Raw genomic sequence first — 18,640 nt, 5'->3', positions numbered from 1 at the left:
ATATACTTTGAATATATAGGAGACAAAGGATTCACGAAACACTACTCTTTCTTCTTGGCAGCATTTTCTGAACTTTTTTATTCTTTTCCATCTTTTTAAAAAATAACTCTGGTCGTTGGGGCGCCTGGGTGGCACAGCGGTTAAGCATCTGCCTTCGGCTCAGGGCGTGATCCCGGCCTTCCCGGCCTTATGAGATCGAGCCCCACATCAGGCTCCTCCGCTAGGAGCCTGCTTCTTCCTCTCCCACTCCCCCTGCTTGTGTTCCCTCTCTCGCTGGCTGTCTCTATCTCTGTCGAATAAATAAATAAAATCTAAAAAAAAAAAAAAAACAAAAAACACCTCTGGTCGCAGTCCCTAAATCCGGGCTCAACCTACAGTCTGAAAAGCCCTGCCTTAGCTGACTTAGGAGCGTGGAGGGAAGAGAATTGCATTAACAAATCCCTATTATTTAAATTTGTTTGTCAGCCCCCAGGAATCAGATGACCTTGGACACGGGGCTGGTTTTCTTTTCTTTGCTGTGCTCTGCTTAATTTGCTTCCTTTGTTTTTTTTGGGTTCTTTTTTGTTTGTTTGTTTGTTTTTCTTTTCTCTCGTCGCTGGACGCTCAGGCTCCGGGATCAACTCGGGGCTGGCGGGGGGGTGGGCATTAGGAAAAGCCAGAGGCCAGTTAAATCTCAGCAGCCGGTTCCTGCTCTCGGGGAAGCGAGGACCGCTGGGGCGAGGGCGCTGTGCGGTGGCGAACCTGCAGGTCAGACGAGGGCCCGGCTCGCTGGCTGGGGCTTCCTGGCCTTGGAAGCGGCCCGGGCTTCCGAGAACTTTGCTGTACTGCGAATCAAAGTACAGACCAAAGAACTTCAGGTTCTCGCTGCGAGTCCGCGGAAGTGCAAGGTGGGGACGCGCGGAAGAGGCGGCCGCGATCGGCGCTCTGGGGGTCTCGATAAATCCCGGGGTTCATCCTCTGCCCCGGCATTGGCCGGCGCCTGCCCCGGGCCGCAGGCTTACGGCTGGAGGAGGTGGCTTCTGTGTGTTCGTTAGGTCCCGTTGGAGAGACTGAGGACCGCGAGGAAAAGTGAACAGTAAGGGGCCTGGCCGGCCTCCGCCCGGCCCACCCCCGGCCTCTGGCGCCCTTGAACCCGCCCCTCCGGATCGATCTCTGAGCGGGTTCCAGACGCTCTTCACTCGCCGTGCAAAGGCGCAGCGGCGCGGGCCATGGATCGCATGGCTGCGCTGCGGGGCGCGAGGCTGCGGTGGGCGCTGCTGGGGACGCGGGTGGCCCCCCCTGGCTTCTGCCCACACGGGGCCAGAGCAAAGGCCGCGATCCCCGCCGCCGTCCCGGTTACCGCCGAGACTCCTGGAAACGGGCCTGGCGACCAGAGGCTGCGGACCCTGGAGGAGGTTCCAGGGCCAGGGCAGCTGCGTTTCTTATTCCAGCTGCTAGTGCGAGGATACGTTCTGCGGTTACACAAGCTCCAGGTACGGGGTGGGGGTGGGGGCGGTCGGCGCCCGCGGGGGTGGGGTGGGGGGTGAGCACCAGGACAGAGAAGCTGGAGATGGAGAGATGTTGGACAAAAAAGTGAAGGACACGAGGATTTAGCTCAGGACCCACTGGAGCTAGGGTCACAGACTGGACATCTGTAGGGCTTCTGTGTGAAGAGTGCACAGAAGCCTTTGGACTGAAATGAACAGGTCCAGGAGGGGTATGCACTGGGAGGGCACCAGGGAGGCGGTGACTTGGGGGGCCAGGTTCAAAACGAATGGAGCTTGAGAGAGGCTGGAACTGTCTTGGTAACAGAATGACAGATGCCATCGTCCAAGCTGCCAGATGGGGTAGAACCACTAGTTAATTCTGGGACAATGTTGGCTACCACAGACTTCTTCCAAAGGAAGTGGCTTCGGGGAGGATTACAGGCATCCAGCAATTTGCAAGATAGGTTTTTCCATAGAAAGAAAAATGTCACTTCTCAGGGAGTGAAAGCAGTCATAGACGTTAAGGAAAAGGTGCATTTGTTGTTGTTGTTACTAAGGAATCAGTGTCCAGTAAGAAGAGTTTATCCAGTGGAACACTGAGGCAGGGATGGATGGATATCCCACTATCCACCGACAGAGACCGGAAAACCCAACGTGGGTTTAGTTGGAGAGGTTTTAGGAAATGAACTGAAGAGATTCATCTGGGATCTGGCTTCCTAATGACTATTACTAAGGATAAACCCATCTACTCTGCCCCAGGCCTTTTTCCAAGTGCTGGGATTCATTGAAAGGTGGCCAATGCCCTCATGGCTTATATGCTTAGTTGGAAGCTTACACCCCAGGGTTTATATGCTCCTTTGGGGAAAGAAGGAGGACAGGGGTATGAACAAGTCAATAAACAGCTAATTTCAGAAAGAGAACTTGAGTGCCCTGAGAGGGGAAGCCTGTCCAGGGTTGGGGGCCGAGTGGGACCTTTGATTCCTCTGTCCTCTCGGCACATGTGTGGTTATCAGTGATTGGTAAGAGGAACAGGCAAGCCTTTGGCTGGTCTGGTGAGCAGGCTGGTACCATGTAGCCGTGCTGGTCAGTAGTCAAAAACTCAGAGGAGCTGTGGGCACTGGGGATAGGACAGGCCTTTGAGGAGGGCCTTCCGGGTCAGCCTGAGGGCCCTAGTTCCTCTGAGGGGCTGCCGTGGGCCCTCGAGCAGGCATGGGGTGAAGATGGCCTCCAAGGGACACTGTCCAGGTTATGGTGTGTGCAGTAGGATGGGCCAGACAGGAGAGGTAGGGAGGACCTCAGGGGACAAAGGCTCGGGTGGGACGTATCTGAGCCACCCTCCAGACCAAGCTGGACCAGGAGTTGAGGGTGAGGGGGGAAATGACTCTGAGGCTTTGAAGCACTAACCTGACCAGTTTCCATGCACCTGCATCTTCTGCACCCAATCGGGCTGCTGCTGTCTTCTGAGCCCTTCCCTGGTAGCTCCTGTTTCCAAGACTTGGTGGGCAGCTCCCAAGGCACTCAGAGATGGTTACAAAATCATTCCTTCCGGGCTCAGCTTCAAGAAACCAAGTAAAACCAAGAAACCAGAGTCCTGTAAACTTTTCTTACTTGATTTAACCTCCGGAAATATGAGTGGCGCAGGGAATGCCCCGAGGGTGGTGACTAAGAATTTCTCATCACTTCTTAGTGAATGTTTACTGGAAAGTTTTGCCTAGGATTATCTCTGGAGCAGTGACTACCAAAGAAATTTTAGACCCTCCTAGAAGGTGGAGGAGGAAGCAGGAGAAAGCCAGGAATGTGTAGCCTTTTATTTTATTTATTTATTTCCTTGAGAGAGAGGGAGAGCCAGGGGAGAGGCAGAAGGAGAGGAAGAGAGAGACTCTCAAGCAGACACCATGCTGAGCACAGAGCCCAATGTGGGGCTCGATCTCACGACACTCAGATCATGACCTGAGCTGAAATCGAGAGTCAGATGCTTAACCACCTGAGCCACCCTGGCACCCCGTTTACTCTTTCTTTGAGATGGATTCCTAGAAATAAATCCAGAGTCGTCTGCTTAACCGACTGAGCCACCCAAGAGCCCAGGCATGTGTAGCCTTTTATTTTATTTTTCAAGTTATACTTTATTTTTTTAATAATTTTTATTTTGTTATATTAGTCACCATACAGTACATCCCCAGTTTTTGATGCAATGTTCCATGATTCATTATTTGTGTATAACACCCAGTGCTCCATGCAGTACGTGCCCTCCTTAATACCCATCACTGGCCTATCCCAATCCCCCACCCCGTCCCCTTTGAAGCACCCCAATGTTCATAGCAGCAATGACAACAATAGCTAAATTGTGGAAGGAGCCGAGATGCCCTTCAACAGATGACTGGATTAAGAAGATGTGGTCCATATATACAATGGAATATTACTCAGCCATCAGAAGGAACAATTACCCAACATTTGCAGCAACATGGACAGGACTGGAGGAGATTGTGCTAAGTGAAATAAGTCAAGCAGAGAAAGACAAATATCATATGGTTTCACTCATTTATGGAACGTAAGAAATAGGAAGATCGGTAGGAGAAGGAAGGGAAGAATGAAGGGGGGGGGTAAACAGAAGGGGGAATGAACCATGTGTAACCTTTTAAAGGAGCAGCCAGGGCTAGGATTGAGGAGAGCCGCCTGGCTCCAGCCCTCGTATCCCAGAGATATGGAGTCGCATGAACCTTCCCAGGGCATCGATGGAAAATATATTAGCCCTTCCTGCTACATGTGGCTGGTGTGAGTTAATAAAGAGCGGAGAGCTGCCCATCCCTAAAGCCCAGCCAATACCCCTGTTGAGACAGAGTATACATTTCAGTGACCTACTGTGCATGAGTTCAAATTTATTTGGTTGCCACTCACACTGGCTTCGAGGAGCTTTATTGGCTCACAGAACCCAAAAGTGTAATAGTTGGATACGCTTCAGCTATAGAGTTTGCTCTGGGGCCTCATGAGATCATCAAAGCTATAGTTTTGTTTTTCTGCAGTTCTGGTAGCTATGCTGTCTTGCGGAAGTTAGATGACCTGGGTTAATTGTCCGCCTCTGAACCCATCATAGTGGCCAGGGGCAAACTCTAAGTAGCTTAGACACGTGCAGGCTCGCCCCTAAAGCGGGGCTTGGGGTCCCTCCCACCTAAGCCAGGTGAGGATTGCACAAGGCAGAGGAGTGGAGTTGCTATAGGGGCGGCTGATCATAATATCCCCTGTACCGTCAGTTGTCGAAAACTGTGTATCACGCACAAAAATAATAAAATCAGCTCAGAGAAGCGTCGTAGGACTTAAGGGGTGGAGTGGGGATTGGGACATGTGAAAATCGTGCTAGTCCATACATGCAGTTCCTTTCTCTTTCTTAAATAATACCAAGAGTGCTAGAAAAATGAAATGTGAACATCCATTGAATTTGTATGGAGATTTATATTAAAGTGATTTCTTTGAAAGAGGTCAGCCCAGAGAATGATGAGACCAGTTATGTACTCTGTAGGTCTTACTGTGGGCCCCACACTGCCCTGTGCACGTAACTGTCATTTCACATGCATGTTTCTCTCTCTTTTTTTCATAATTACACTTTTTTTTTCTTGTGATGAGAACTCTAAGATCTACTGTCTTGGAAACGTTCAAATATACAATACTGCATTAATAATTATAGTCACCAGGCTGAATGTTACATCCCCAGGACTTTTTTTATTTTGTATCTGGAAAATTGTATCTTTTGACCCCCTCCACCCGTTCCGCCCCCTCCCACCTGCCCCCTCTGGCAGCCACCAGTCTGTTCTGTGTATCTATGAATTCGGTTTTGTTTGTTTTGTTTTAGATTCTGCTTGGAAGAGAGATCAGTCAATATTTGTCTTTCTCTGACTTACTTCACTTAGCATAATGCCCTCGAGGTCCATCGATGTTGTCATAAATGTCAAGATGACTTTCTCTCGTGTGGCTGAATAATATTCCATTGTATATACACCATAATTTCTTTTTTTAAAAAAGATTTTATTTATTTATTCGACAGAGATAGAGACAACCAGCGAGAGAGGGAACACAAGCAGGGGGAGTGGGAGAGGAAGAAGCAGGCTCCTAGCGGAGGAGCCTGATGTGGGGCTCGATCCCATAACGCCGGGATCACGCCCTGAGCCGAAGGCAGACGCCTAACCGCTGTGCCACCCAGGCGCCCCAATATACACCATAATTTCTGTATCAGTTCATCCATCAGCAGACACTTACATTGCTTCTAGGACTTGGCTCTTGTAAGTAATGCTGCCGTGAACATGGGTGCATAGATCTTTTTGGTTACTATTTTTGTTTTCTTTAGATAAATACCCAGAGTGAAATTGCTGGATTACAGAGTAATCTATTTTTGATTTTTTGAGGAACCTCCGTACACTTCCACAGGGTTGCACCAGTTTGCATTCCCACCGACAGGGCGCGAGGGTTCCCTTTTCTCCACGTCCTTGCCAACGCTTGTCATCTCTCGTCCTTTTGAGGTTCGTTCTAGCAGGTGTGAGATGCTATCTCATTGTGGTTTGATTTGCATTTCCCTGATGATGAGTGATGTTGAGCGTCTTTTCCTGTCCCCGTTGGCCATCTGGATGTCTTCTTTGGAGAAATGTCTACTCGGATCTTCTGCCCATTTGTGAGGCGGATTGTTTCCATTGATACTTTCCGTTGTCTTTTTAGGCTCTATTTTATTTATTTCCATCCTGATCTTTGTTGTTTTCTTCCTTCCGCTAACTTAGGGGTTAGTGTGTCGTTCTTTTTCTAGTTCCTGAAGGTGTAAAGTTAGGTTGTTTATTTGAGATCGTTCTTGTTTCTGGACATAAGCTTCTATCACCATGAATTTCTCTCTTAGAATCGCTTTTGCTGCATCCCATACATTCTGGCTTTTACCTTTCTTTCCATCCTTTCCCTGAAGCCTGCATTCGCATTCTCCACTGGACGTCAGCATCAAAGGCCAGATGATCCGTGACCTTCTGCACCTGGCGGGCTTTGTCCTGCCCAACGCAGAGGATGTCGTGTCCAGCTCCAGCAGCTCCGGCCGCTCCAGCGCCAGGTCAGCCTCCTTGCTTGGCTGTGGCTCGGCCGGCAGCAGGAGCAGCCCTGTGGGGACTGTGGGAAGGAATGGTGCCCGGGCGCCCCCTCCTGCTCGGTCTCCCGTGCTGCGCAGTCTGCCCCTGTAATTTATGCATGCATCACTGCCGTGTCTGTGTCCCTAAAAGCATGTGTGGTTCCCCTGCTCAGGAATCCCCACAGGGCCTGGGGAATCAGCTTTTAACTCCTTACAGGGACATTCGAGGCCCCGGCCTCCTTTTCCCAAGCACCCCCTCCTCTTTTAAGTTTTAGCATGCTGTATTTCCATTTTCATTTGTCCTTAGGTGTTTTTTATTTTCTCTTTTGGTTTCTTCTTGGTTATTCAGTAGCCTGTTGTTTAATCTCTGCATTTTTGTGAATTTTCCAGGTTTTTTTTTTGATCATTGATTTCTAATTTTATACCCTTGTGGTGACAAAAGATGCTTGATAAGATTTTAATCTTCTTAAATTTGTTAAGACTTGTTTTGTGGCCTATCATGTGATCTCTCCTGGAGAATGTTCCATGTGCACTTGAGAAGAATGTGTATTCTGTTGTGTTTGGATGGAATGTTCGGTATATGTCCAATAAGTCCGTCTGGTCTGTTGTGTCATTTAAGGCCAATATATCCTTATCTATTTTCTGTCTCGATGATCTGTCGGGGGGGTATCAAAGTCCCCTCCTATTATTGTATCACTGCCTATTTCTCCCTTTAGGTCTATTAATACCATCACCTGTTCACACGGCTTAGAAGCTGGGCTCGTAAATTCTGAGGGCCGGGCCTATGTCTTTCCCACCTCTGAGTCTGCCAGTGCCAGACACAGTCCTGGGTACAGGGAAAGTTCTCAGCAATGTTTAATGAAAAATAAATTTCAGGGGCACCTGGGTGGCTCAGTTGGTTAAGCGTCCAACTCTTAACTTCGGCCGAGGTCATGATCTCAGGGTCGTGAGATGGAGCCCCACATTGGGCTCTGTGCTGGGCGTGGAGCCTGCTTGAGATTCCTTTTCTCTCTCTGCTCCTCCCTGCTCTTTCTCTCTCTCTCTAAAAAAAGTAAAAAATAAAAAATAATAAATTTCACGTAGCAGCCAAAGGACTGTGAGGGACACCGAGCAGTGGCTGCACCTGGTGGTGAAGTTTGTGAGGCTCTCCTCAGCTCTTCGGTCTGAGTTGTGCGACATTAGATGGAGCGAAGAAGAGATGGTGAGGGCGGTGGGCAGATGGAGTAAGCCCGACCCTTCAGGTCTCAGCTTTTCAAGTTCAGAAACTAAATTTTATCAGCACATTCAGCATGGGATGACTATTAGGGGCTGACCAGCATTGGCCAAACAGACAGAAACAAATTGTGGACCGGAGCGCCCACATGTTTATTTCCTGGAGAAGCTGGCCCTCTTGGGGACCTTAATACTCCATCACACAGAAACCTCATATTCTAGTCATCTATTGCTATGTAACAACCTGCCCCAAAACATAATGGCTTAAACAGCATTTTGTTACTCCTGATTTTGGGGGTCAGGAATTTGAGCATCGGAATTGACTTATCTCAGCTTCACAGTGTAAGGGGGCTTCAGTTCGAATGGCTGGCAATGGCTGGGATGGCTCGAGTGGGGCCATGTTTCCGGGCCTCGGGCCTGGCTTTTGGCTGGCTTCCTCAGTTTTTCCCCACGTCATGACTCCTGAGCCTGGAATTTCCAAGGTAGTTTCTTCAAACGCATGTTTGGTGCCTGGACTGGTTTGGCCACAGCAGCTGAGTATCTCTCCTTCTCTGTTTCCATGTGGCTAGCCTGGGCTTCCTCACAGTGTGGTCTCTGGATGGTCAGACTTCTTGCAGGGTACTGGCTTCCCTCAAAGTGACTTTCCAAGGGATAGGAAGTGAACGTTGCCAGTTTCTTAAGGCCTGGACCTAAAAACTGGCAAGCGTCATTTCGACTGTATTCTACCCATCAAAACAGTTACAGAGCCCACCCAGATTCTAGAGGGGAAGACATAGACCTCGCCTCTTAATGGGAAGGGTGTCGACAAATCTTTGGCCATCTTTAATCCGCCACATCCTTTTCCTAGGGTCCAGGTACCTAGGGAGAGAATATAGTCATTCCATTAGTAGACTGCTTGTGTGTGGAGACCCCAGAATGAAAGGAGTAGAATCCTATGGAAGGAAGTTTCATCTAGGCTTTGGAGAAACCTGGTTGAATGTACATCTCTGGTGCCTGTCCATTAGATTAAGTATCTCTCTTGAGAGATGAATGCTGCCAAATTCTTGCTGCTTGGCTCCCCTCTTCTGGGTTTTATAATGGCCGCTCCCATTCTGTTAACACATTCTTTCTTCAGGTTGGCTAATACCATTGATTAGGTGGGTTTTCTGCCCCAGGACTCCTGTTCCCATCCAGCCTTTCAGAGATTATCCTCTAGTTACCGTTATTTGGCTCTCAGTGTCATCTGGCAGACATGATAGGTTGTCCTTGAGACTATGGCCAAATTGGGTGGATGGCTTTGAAGCCTCAGGGATGGGAAATTTGAAACCAGATATTAAGGTCAAAAGTGGGAATCATACTAACTTAGCAACTGCACTGTTAGAATTTTTACAGATAAAATTCTGTGGTCAAAGAGAATACCGAGTCAAGGTAGCAGTATTTCTGATTGGGAAAGATTGGAATGACGTACATGTCCCAGTAAGGGACTAATTGATTATAGTATCTTCATACGATGGAATTTTATGCAACTGCTGAAACAGACTGCAGCTCTGTGTGTATTAATACGAGTTGTCTGCTAAGAGATGGGAAGAAAGTAAGGCACAAAACTACATTATACATATATATGTTTAGTAAGTGCATAAAATCTCTCTGGGAAGATGCATAAGAACTTGGTAATGATGGTTGCCTCTGTGTGGGGTCTTGGTGTTGGAGACGAGAGTTAGGAGGAAATCTTGTCTTTTATTGCAGGACTGCTCTGGACCTCCCCCAGGTTTTCCCTGTGACAATGAAATTACCTATTACAATAAAAGACAACAACAACAACAGCCAAAGATTGGAAAGCAGGAGATAAATGCGTGGCTGACCACGTGCTTCCTGGTCAACCATAATGTTTTGAGGTCTTCTGATGGCCCTTCCTCCTGTACCTTGTTTGGGTACAGGCTCCGGGTCCTTACTTTCGATTTCCACCTCTGTGCTCCATCCTCTTTCCAGTTCCGCGTCCACTGCTGAAGGCACAGTCCTTGTTCGTGGAATACTCATTCTGCCCGTGACCAGCCCAGTGTGCAGGCAAAGTGCGCTCAGCACACCGCAGTTTGCCTCTGGGTGGGTGAGGGCTGCAGGTGGCGGGTGGGCGGTGCTTCTGTTGCCCCGACAGCCCCTCTGAGGGCGTCCCAGGCAGTGCCTTTTCTTGGATCACCCTCTCCCCTCAGCCCATTGTTTGTCTAGAGTCCTAAGTCCGAGGGAAATTCTTACGGCCTGTGGTCCAGTACATGTCTTGGTGACTTAAGACAGTTCTGTCTTCTGGCATAAAAACAGACATTTTTGTGATTACTGCAGTAATGGCTGCACACATGCACCACATTTTTTTTTTTTTGCAGCTTTGGTTGTCAAATCAAAAATTCAGAACCACGTTCAATGCCCATGAGTAGGTTAAAGAAATTGTGATACAGTCCTACAATGGGACAATATACGACAGTCATAATGAATGCGCAAGCTTTTAATGTATCGGCATAGAACTCAAAAACAAGGTTGACTATAGAACGATAGGTCCAGTAGAATACTGTTTCTGTAAATTGAAAACCACACAAAAATACTCTAGGCTGTCACTGGACACATAGAGATGTAGTGAAATTATATAAACATTGACAGGAAGGATACATTTCAAATTCAGGATAGTGGTTGTTCTGGGAAGGGAGTGTGAAGGGAAGGATAAGGAGACTTTGAAATGTTTTCTTTTCTTTTTTAAGTGTTTTCATTTTTGAAAAAGGTTTGAAGCAACTATGACAAGTAGTACCAGTTCTTAATTTTGGTGGGTGGGTACGTGTGTATTTATAACGTTATTTTCTTTAACTGTCCACATTAAAATATTCATAATAAAAAATACAAGTAACGCTGCTCATCCCAAGTCCACGTGGAGCCACGGGCTTGGTCTGGTCTTGGGGGTCATTCAAGGCCAGGTTGAGAGCAAGGAGAACCGGGGAATGCCGTTAATCATTTAGCACCTTCTGTCTCTCGGAAATGTGAATTCCCCTTGTGGGACAGGGTTGGGGCGAAATTCCTGATGACACTTTGACAGGCCTGAGACATGACTGTCCCAGCGGGGCTCCTCTTCACCTCTGACCCCACGTGGGCCTCCTTTCTGCCGCATCTGTCAGTGGAGGCAAAGGAGCGACCCGTGCTGACAGTCACCTCTCTCCTGTTTCTCCAGCTGCTGGCTACCAACCTGTAGGGGAGGCTTGTTGATACTGGCAAAACAGTACGTGGTGCTGGTGAGTTTGCTTTTGTCCTCAGGGCTATTTATTTGCTGTTTTCTTGGGGGTTTTTTGCTGTGCCAAGAGCCTCCCTGTGGAGTCCGCGAGTCAGTAAACTGAACAGGCCATCAAGTAGGAAAATAGACCATGGCGATGTGGTATCGGTCTTTCCTAGGGGAGATTTGAGATGGTTTTAATGTTCTTTTTCTTCTTTTCTTTTTTGTCTCTTGTAACAGCTTTATGGAGATAAAATCACGTGCCATATCTTCCACCCCATTGAACAATGTCGTGGCTTTTAGGAGAGTCACAGACTTGTGCAGCCGTCACCAATCAATTTTAGAATATTTTCATCGCCCCAGAAGGAAACCCAGTGCTCTGTGGTGTCACCTGGGCCCCCTTCCCTCATCAGCCCCTGGCAGCCACGAATCTGTTTTCTCTCTCTGTGGATTTGCCTATTCTGGCTATTTCGTATAACCGGGCTCATTGACTGTGTGGTCTACCGTGAGAGGCTCCTTTCACTTAGCCTCCTGTTTTCATGGTTCATCCACGTGGTGGCCGGTATCAGGACTCTGCTCCTTTTCAGGGCTGACTAATATTCCACTGTGGGGCTACGTCCCGATGTGTCCTTCAACCCTCTGTGGATGGAGGTCTGTGTGGTTTCCGCTTTGGGGCTCAGTATTACTTTTTGAGTTTTCAAGGTACACAGGACTGTCCAAGATAAGCGTGGTGGACATTAGAGTGGTGAAAACAGATTTTATTCAGTGATGAGTGACAGGAGGGGAAAGAGATAAACTCCCTTCTGGTTTGTGCGTGTGGGAGGGGGTAACCGGGCATTTTAGAAGGAGAGTGAGGGAGTGGGGAGCGGGATGGTGGGGGCTTGAGCAGAGTCAGGGAAATGCAAAATTACAAAAGCAGGAAATGGCGCAGTTGGTCCACATGAAACTCATCTGGTTAGTTAACCGGTGCTTATCAAAGTTGGACTCCTACATTTCCTCAGAGACTGGAGACAGGGGCCTCAGTTTTAGGTGTTGACTGGAACAAACAGGAAATTCTTTTGGCAACCTTGAGTTTTCTCAGGCAGGTCTTTCTTCTAGGGAGGAAGGTCGTCCCAGGGATGCTGCTCTGAGCTGTTAGAAACTGTGGTGGTCTGTTCGAGTCTTTCTCGGCCACTGAGGCCTAGCTGAGAAGAGGGCCGGGGGGAGCGTGACTGGAATCTGGTTAAGGAGCGAATCTCTATCACAACCCAAAGCTGAGTTTCCTAAATTTGTTTAGGTCCCCGATCTTTTAAAAATCTGAAGGCTATGGCCCTTTGCAACAGCAAAAAATGAGTCTGTGTACAACATAGTACACAGAGTGCATCGTCCCCGCCCCCAGCCCGTCTGCACGGCCCAGGTAACCATCCCATGCTAGAAGTGGATTAGTACATTTAGGCACTATGCCTCAAATGTGGGTAATGGCCATGAGGACCTGCCTTGAGTTATTGACCTTAACATATGGCTAGCCACCGTGTACCTTTGGGATCCACTAATAGTACAGTTCTCCTGTTCAACTGGTGAAATGTCAGAGAAGAAAAGGCAAAGCTAAGGCCTAATTTAATCGGTAAAGATACACCAAGCCACTTTTAGATGTAGACATTTTATTGCTTGCATAGTGAAAGGAAGAATGAACAGCAAAAGTACCAGCTGCCCTTGAACCTCGTCCCACGCATTCAGAAGGACTACACTGAAGCTTTCCCCACCAGATGAGTGCAGTGTGAGTGACAGGGTACCCCGCTGCTGAGCTGTTCCTTCTAGACGACAGCCAAGGGGATTTCTGTTCTGTGGCTCTTGTCTGGGTGGGGGTGGGCAGAAAGCCAGCAGTTCCTCAGAACCTGGGAGGTGATGAGAAACTGTTTCATGACAACCTCCCAGGGGAGATTAGGAAGGTGAGTAGGAGGTAGCCTTATAGCAGCTCCTTATAGAACATTCTCTCATATTCCAGGAAGATGGCAGAGTGTTCTGCCAAAACTCATAAGGTATGGCTCAAGTCATCGCGTGCACGGATATGTACGGGGCAGCTCCACAATTCTCCTCTGACCTTTCACATATCCAGATATGAGAGAGAATCCTCAGCGATGTGAATACCCCACCAGATAAATAGTCCAGTTCTACTGATAGGAGCTCATACCAAATCGGTCGTTCGTCTTGAATAACTTCAGATGAGAGTCACCACACTCGCCCCTCCCTGGAGGCTGATTAGGCCTGTTACTGAGGCCATGCCCCGCCTCAGCCAGCCCGAGGAAGTCATGGCCATTACGATTGCCCATTACCACCCGTGCTCGAGTTTAGAGCAGCCCGTGACAAATGAACAAAAGGGGCCAACGGTAACAGGATGAAGCTACAGAGACCAAATCCATGTCCAGAAACTTAATCTTGTTCTGTTATCTTTATTGGAAGCTGACCATTTCTGAAATCAATGTCTCCGGGGGAGTTCCTAAGAGTTTTTAGATTGAGGTTCTGTTCGGCCCGTGGTCAAGTCGAGGGTGGTGGCAGTCTGGGTTAAATTGGCCAGAGGTCAGTTAGATGCTGTCTTGTCTGTAGACAGATGCTGAGAGAGAGAGAGAGATTAATAGTCCCTCCTGCACCTCCAACTTCCAAAGGATGACCCCTGATCTCCCACAAGCCAGCAGTATTCCTCTTTCTACAACCATGTGACCAGTGTGACCATTTCTTCTAGCAATCGCTTCACCTCTTTGTCCCAGTCTTTGTGTCTCACTCTCACACGAGCCCTGGTTTCTCATGAGGTGCCGCGGTCATTCCTTCCTTATCTACCAACTACATTCTAGAACATCTCCGAGCCCCCACGGCAGAACCGTCTGAGGAGTTGTCACCCCATAGTCATGACCATTATCATCAATATCTATTATTGCCCAAGAGCGGCAAACAGAGCTGATGGCGAGAGAAACACCAAGCTGGACTCGTTCACTCCCTGACTCTTCTTGCTGCGTGCAAATTCCAGTAGCCTTGGTTTTCCAAGGGGTAGGTGTGGGAAGAAAAATGGTGGAATGAGAAGAGTTAATTATGTGGCTTGGGTCTCTTCCAGGTTATCCATGCCTCTCGAGAGGATGGTAGGGGACCTGTACAGTCCGTGTGCCAGGACAGGCCAGGGCTGGTAACCCTCACTCTGTGGCCCCACATTTCCTTTACCACTGGACTGTCTAGCGGGCAGTCCGGACATGTTTGCCAGGCTTCCTTGGCTACACGTGCCGGAGTCACTATGCCTGTGTGGAGGCCCAGTCTTGAGTTGTAGATGGATTACCATGCCCTGTGCAATGGTGTACCCAGGTGGCTAGGGTCCCTGCATGGGCATCGCAGGTCCCGTCCACTTGCTGATTCCATTGATGTTCATCCAAGGAAACCTTTGCCACGGGCATCCACCTGGGTCATGGACAGAGGCTATGGGTCTCGTGTGATCTGCTACCATAACGTTCCTTCCCAGAGAGCCTGAGACTTGTTCATCCAGGCATTCCACTGCCAGCGCCAGCCACACTGTCAGGAACCAAGGGAAAAATGTAGCAAGGTGCATTTTTGGGAGGGCTTTTCCAGAACAAGAACCACAGCTCACAACTTTGGCTGTTGAACAGTGAATGTTCTCTTTTCTGAGCATGGTTGTAAGCAATTTTCTTTGGGGCTACACAGCAGCAGCAGCCCAGTATGCCCCGTGGCCCCCAACTTAGCTCATCTGTCCATGAACCAGTCCCAGGCTTTGTCAAGAACCTCAGTGTGGGGGCGCCTGGGTGACGCAGTTGTTAGGCGTCTGCCTTCGGCTCAGGGCATGATCCTGGCATTCTGGGATCGAGCCCCACATGAGGCTCCTCCACTAGGAGCCTGCTTCTTCCTCTCCCACTCCCCCTGCTTGTGTTCCCTCTCTCGCTGGCTGTCTCTGTCTAATAAATAAATAAATAAATCTTAAAAAAAAAAAAAAAAGAAATCAGTGTGGCGAGGCCCCCAAGAAATCTGAGGAGCTAGCCTAGACCCTGCATCTGAATCAGCACATCTCAGGGCTGTCTAACCACTTAATGGCTGGTGGACGATGCCCCTGGATGTACCACTGCCCCGTAGTAAGGGATTCTTGTTAGGCCATACCCACTTTGTTGGCGTTCTCATCTCTGACCCATCTCACAAGGGGGATACCAGGCACAGCCGCGCTTTGCTGCGTCGGCCTCTCCATGCGCACCAGCTCTCGGTAGCAAGCCAGTAACGGTCTCTCACGTGGGGTATTCCGGGAGCTGACGTCAGGCAAGGGCACGTCCAAGACCCTGGAGAACCAGTATCCTGTGACCACATCGTTTTGCTGCAGAACTCAGTCTGCATGTCAGACATTGACCCGTGTAGCTCAGAGGGCTCGTGAGGGTTGACCCAGGTGGAAGGGCGATCTGTACTGTTGGGTCGTTCGGGTTTTTTTTTTTTTAATACATTTATTTATTTATTTATTTATTTATTTATTTATTTATTTATTTATTTTAAATGACCTCTACACCCAAGGCAGGGCTCGAACCCATGACCCCGAGATCAAGCGTCGCAAGCTCTTTGGACTGAGCCAGCCAGGTGCCCCTGACTGTTTTCTTAAGCATCGTGTTTGTCTGTAGTAGTTCTTTGATCAAGATGGTGATCTTCCCTTGTACCCCTTCCCTCTCCCTGGAATTCTATACTATTTATTGATTATTGATAACACATGACTGGGCTGAGAGAAAAAGGTGGATTCCTGGTGGTCCACTCGACCCACTACCACTGTTCTAATCATGGTGTTTCCCCACTGGGAACATCCCTTACAGTGTAGAGAAGCATTCGATATACTTAACACAATACAGTCAGTAGTATCCATGACAACCATTGGAGCGTGTATTGGCTCAAAAAAGGCTCACCCACGGATCGTTAATTTTATGTGTCATCTTGGCTAGGTTATGGTATTTGGTGAAATGCTAGTCTAGATATTTTTGTGAAGGTATTTTATAGGTGTGTTAACATTTAAATCAGTACCCCTTGAGTAGAGCAGTTTACCCTCCATAATGTGGGTGGGCCTCATCAAATCAATTGATGGCCTTAAGTGAAAAGACTGAATGTCCCCAGAAGAAGAAGGAACTCTGCCTCCAGCCTGCCTTCAGACTCAAGACTGCAACCTCACCTCCTGCTGGAATTTCCAGCCTTCTGGCCTGCCCTATAAATTTCAGACTTGCTAGCCCCCACAACTGCATGAGCCAATTCCTTAAAATAAATCTCTCTATATATATACATACAGCCAGTGGTTCTATTTCTCTAAAAAGGCCTGACTAATATGCCCACAAAATTATATCAGTCCATTGTCCAGTCTGAGAGTCACTTCCAAATCCAGCTGAAGTGATTTCTTAGCTGTGCCCATGGGTATTTCTCAGCATCACAATGACTAGTGCCCCGGAGTCCAAAAAAGGCTGAAAAATTCTGACAACCTGGGTTGCCATCAAGTCCCGAACACATTTTAGCCAGTGAATGAATAAGAACCCTGGTCCTCCTTAGGGCAGGAGGGACTTGGGCCTCTGCCTTAGTCCTGTTTGTTCTTGAAGGGGTAAGATCTGGGGAGGGGGGGTGGAGGCACTGGATCAGCACCGCTCCAAACGGCATAGACCTCAGCAAGGGTGGCTTGATCCTCTTGGCCCTCGTCCTGTTTTTCCCACAGTAAGTGCCAATGGCGACTGGGGATTCTCCCCTGTTACAACCTGGGTCTTTCAGTTTGTAGCCATCTCATGGCCTTGTAGCAAGAGAGAATTTCCTTTCTGGACAAACCCTCAGTCTTCATTTTGGCGTCACCCTGGCATTATAACCAGGTCCATATGGTCCTACACGCTGGATGCCTGTGTTCCTATGTTGTCCCTGTGTGTTAGTTTGCGAGGGCCACCGTTACAAAGGACCACTAGCCGAGGAGCTTAAACAACAGAAATGTACTGAAGCCCTGAATCAAGGTGTTGGCAGGGTGGGCTCCTTCTGAGGGCTGTGCAGGGAGGATCTTTTCCAGGCCTCTTTTCTTGCCTGGCAGGAGACAGTCTTCATGTTCACCTGCCATTCTTCCTGTATGCATGTGCGTCTGCATCCAAATTTCCTTTTCTTAGGACACCAGTCATATTGGATTTGGGCGCACCCTTGTGTTCACTGGATTACTTCTTTATTCTGTCTCAAAACAAGATCACGTTCTGAGGTACTGGGTGTTGGGACTTCAACATATGAATTTGTGGGAAGGGCATATTTCAATCTGTAACACCCCCCGCCTTAGCCCGAGGGGCATTGACCTTCCTCTGTGTCTAGGCTTCCATTCTGGGAAGTTTGTTGCCCAGAGATGGATTGTTTTCTAGAGCCTGTCTTTGGGGTGCAAGAGCAGATTTAACTGTTCTCTAAAGCCTGATGGTGCCCATTGAACAAACAGCTCAAACTAACCGTAAGTGACTCTCTGCTCATCCAGGCACTCATGTTTTCCATTATAAATCCAGCTGAGGTTACAGTATCCCTAAGAGAAGTTACAGTTTCCTCCCTAGTCATCCCATATGGTTTATTATGGATGGAAGGATCCACTGCAACAAACCCTGATCGGTCTTCACCTGTCCTTCCTCCATCAGCTAAGGTGCTTGTGCTCATGGCCAGGGTGTCTGAGAAGCATGGGGTCGGTCATTAGGTGACATGTTGATTTCCATTCCTTCTCATCCGGCGGAACTGGTGTGGCTTTCTCATCGGCTACCTGGTGCAACCAAACTTCCAGAGTCCCATTAGGCTTTTGCCCAAATCGTTCCCTAATTTCTCCTTTCCTGCTCATTGTAAGAGGGGACTTCAGTATGTCTCTGAGGAACTGACTGCCATTGATGAAAGGGCATCAGCCCCAGCCACATGTGCGATGGAAACAGTGTTGCTTTCCTTGGTGATACAGAAGGGGAAGGAACAACTGTGGAATGCTTTTTAAACATTTTATGGGCCCCTCTCCCCTTTTGCTCTAAAAACCAATACAACTAGCCGGGGCTCTCAGAGACCATGGTCATTGACCCTTGTCACCTTGTCACTAAACATATCCACTGGGTCTGCTACTGCCTGCCAGGATCCTGTTGCAGACTTCGCTAGCTGGCCTGTGGGGTCTCACTGTGTTTTTCCTAAAAGGATGCTGTGACCTCATCAGCTGGTGAGGAGGGTTTAAAAAACCCATGTAAGTCAATTTGTCAGGAGCAGTGGGGTGAAACTCCGGGTGCTGTGGTTCCTTTTTGCAGGGGCAACTTTTCTTTTTTTTAAGATGTTATTTATTTATTTATTTGACAGACAGAGAGAGAGCACAAGCAGGGGGAGCAGCAGGCAGAGGGAGAGGGAGAAGCAGGCTCTCCCCTGAGCAAGGACCCCACCCCCCTCCCCCGGGATCATGGCCTGAGCCAAAGGCAGACGCTTAACCAACGGAGCCACCCAGGCACCCCACAGGTGCAACTTCTATATCAGGAATATACTGCCTTTTTTTTTTTATAAAGATTTTTATTTATTTATTTGACGGAGAGAGACAGCCAGCGAGAGAGGGAACACAAGCAGGGGGAGTGGGAGAGGAAGAAGTAGGCTCCCAGTGGAGGAGTCTGATGTGGGGCTTGATCCCAGGACTCCGGGATCATGCCC

The 18,640-nt window shown here is 48.6% G+C and overlaps 1 protein-coding gene across 1 annotated transcript in view; it reads left to right on the top strand.

Moving 5' to 3' along the window:
* Positions 1-723: 723 nt before the first annotated feature.
* LOC103662754 (sterol 26-hydroxylase, mitochondrial) overlaps positions 724-18,640 on the top strand; it is a 34,996-nt gene continuing 17,079 nt past the window's right edge. Inside the window, exon 1 of the mRNA XM_040640537.1 lies at positions 724-1,472. Within this exon, the coding sequence (XP_040496471.1) occupies positions 1,209-1,472 (264 nt within the window). The 5' untranslated portion in view covers positions 724-1,208. The remainder of the gene's footprint in view (positions 1,473-18,640) is intronic.

The sequence above is a fragment of the Ursus maritimus genome, unplaced genomic scaffold (genome assembly GCF_017311325.1).
Source record: "Ursus maritimus isolate PB19 unplaced genomic scaffold, ASM1731132v1 scaffold_1, whole genome shotgun sequence".
Taxonomy (NCBI): domain Eukaryota; kingdom Metazoa; phylum Chordata; class Mammalia; order Carnivora; family Ursidae; genus Ursus; species Ursus maritimus.
The sequence above is the reverse complement of the archived record's forward strand: the minus strand, read 5'-3'. Positions and strand labels throughout refer to the sequence as shown.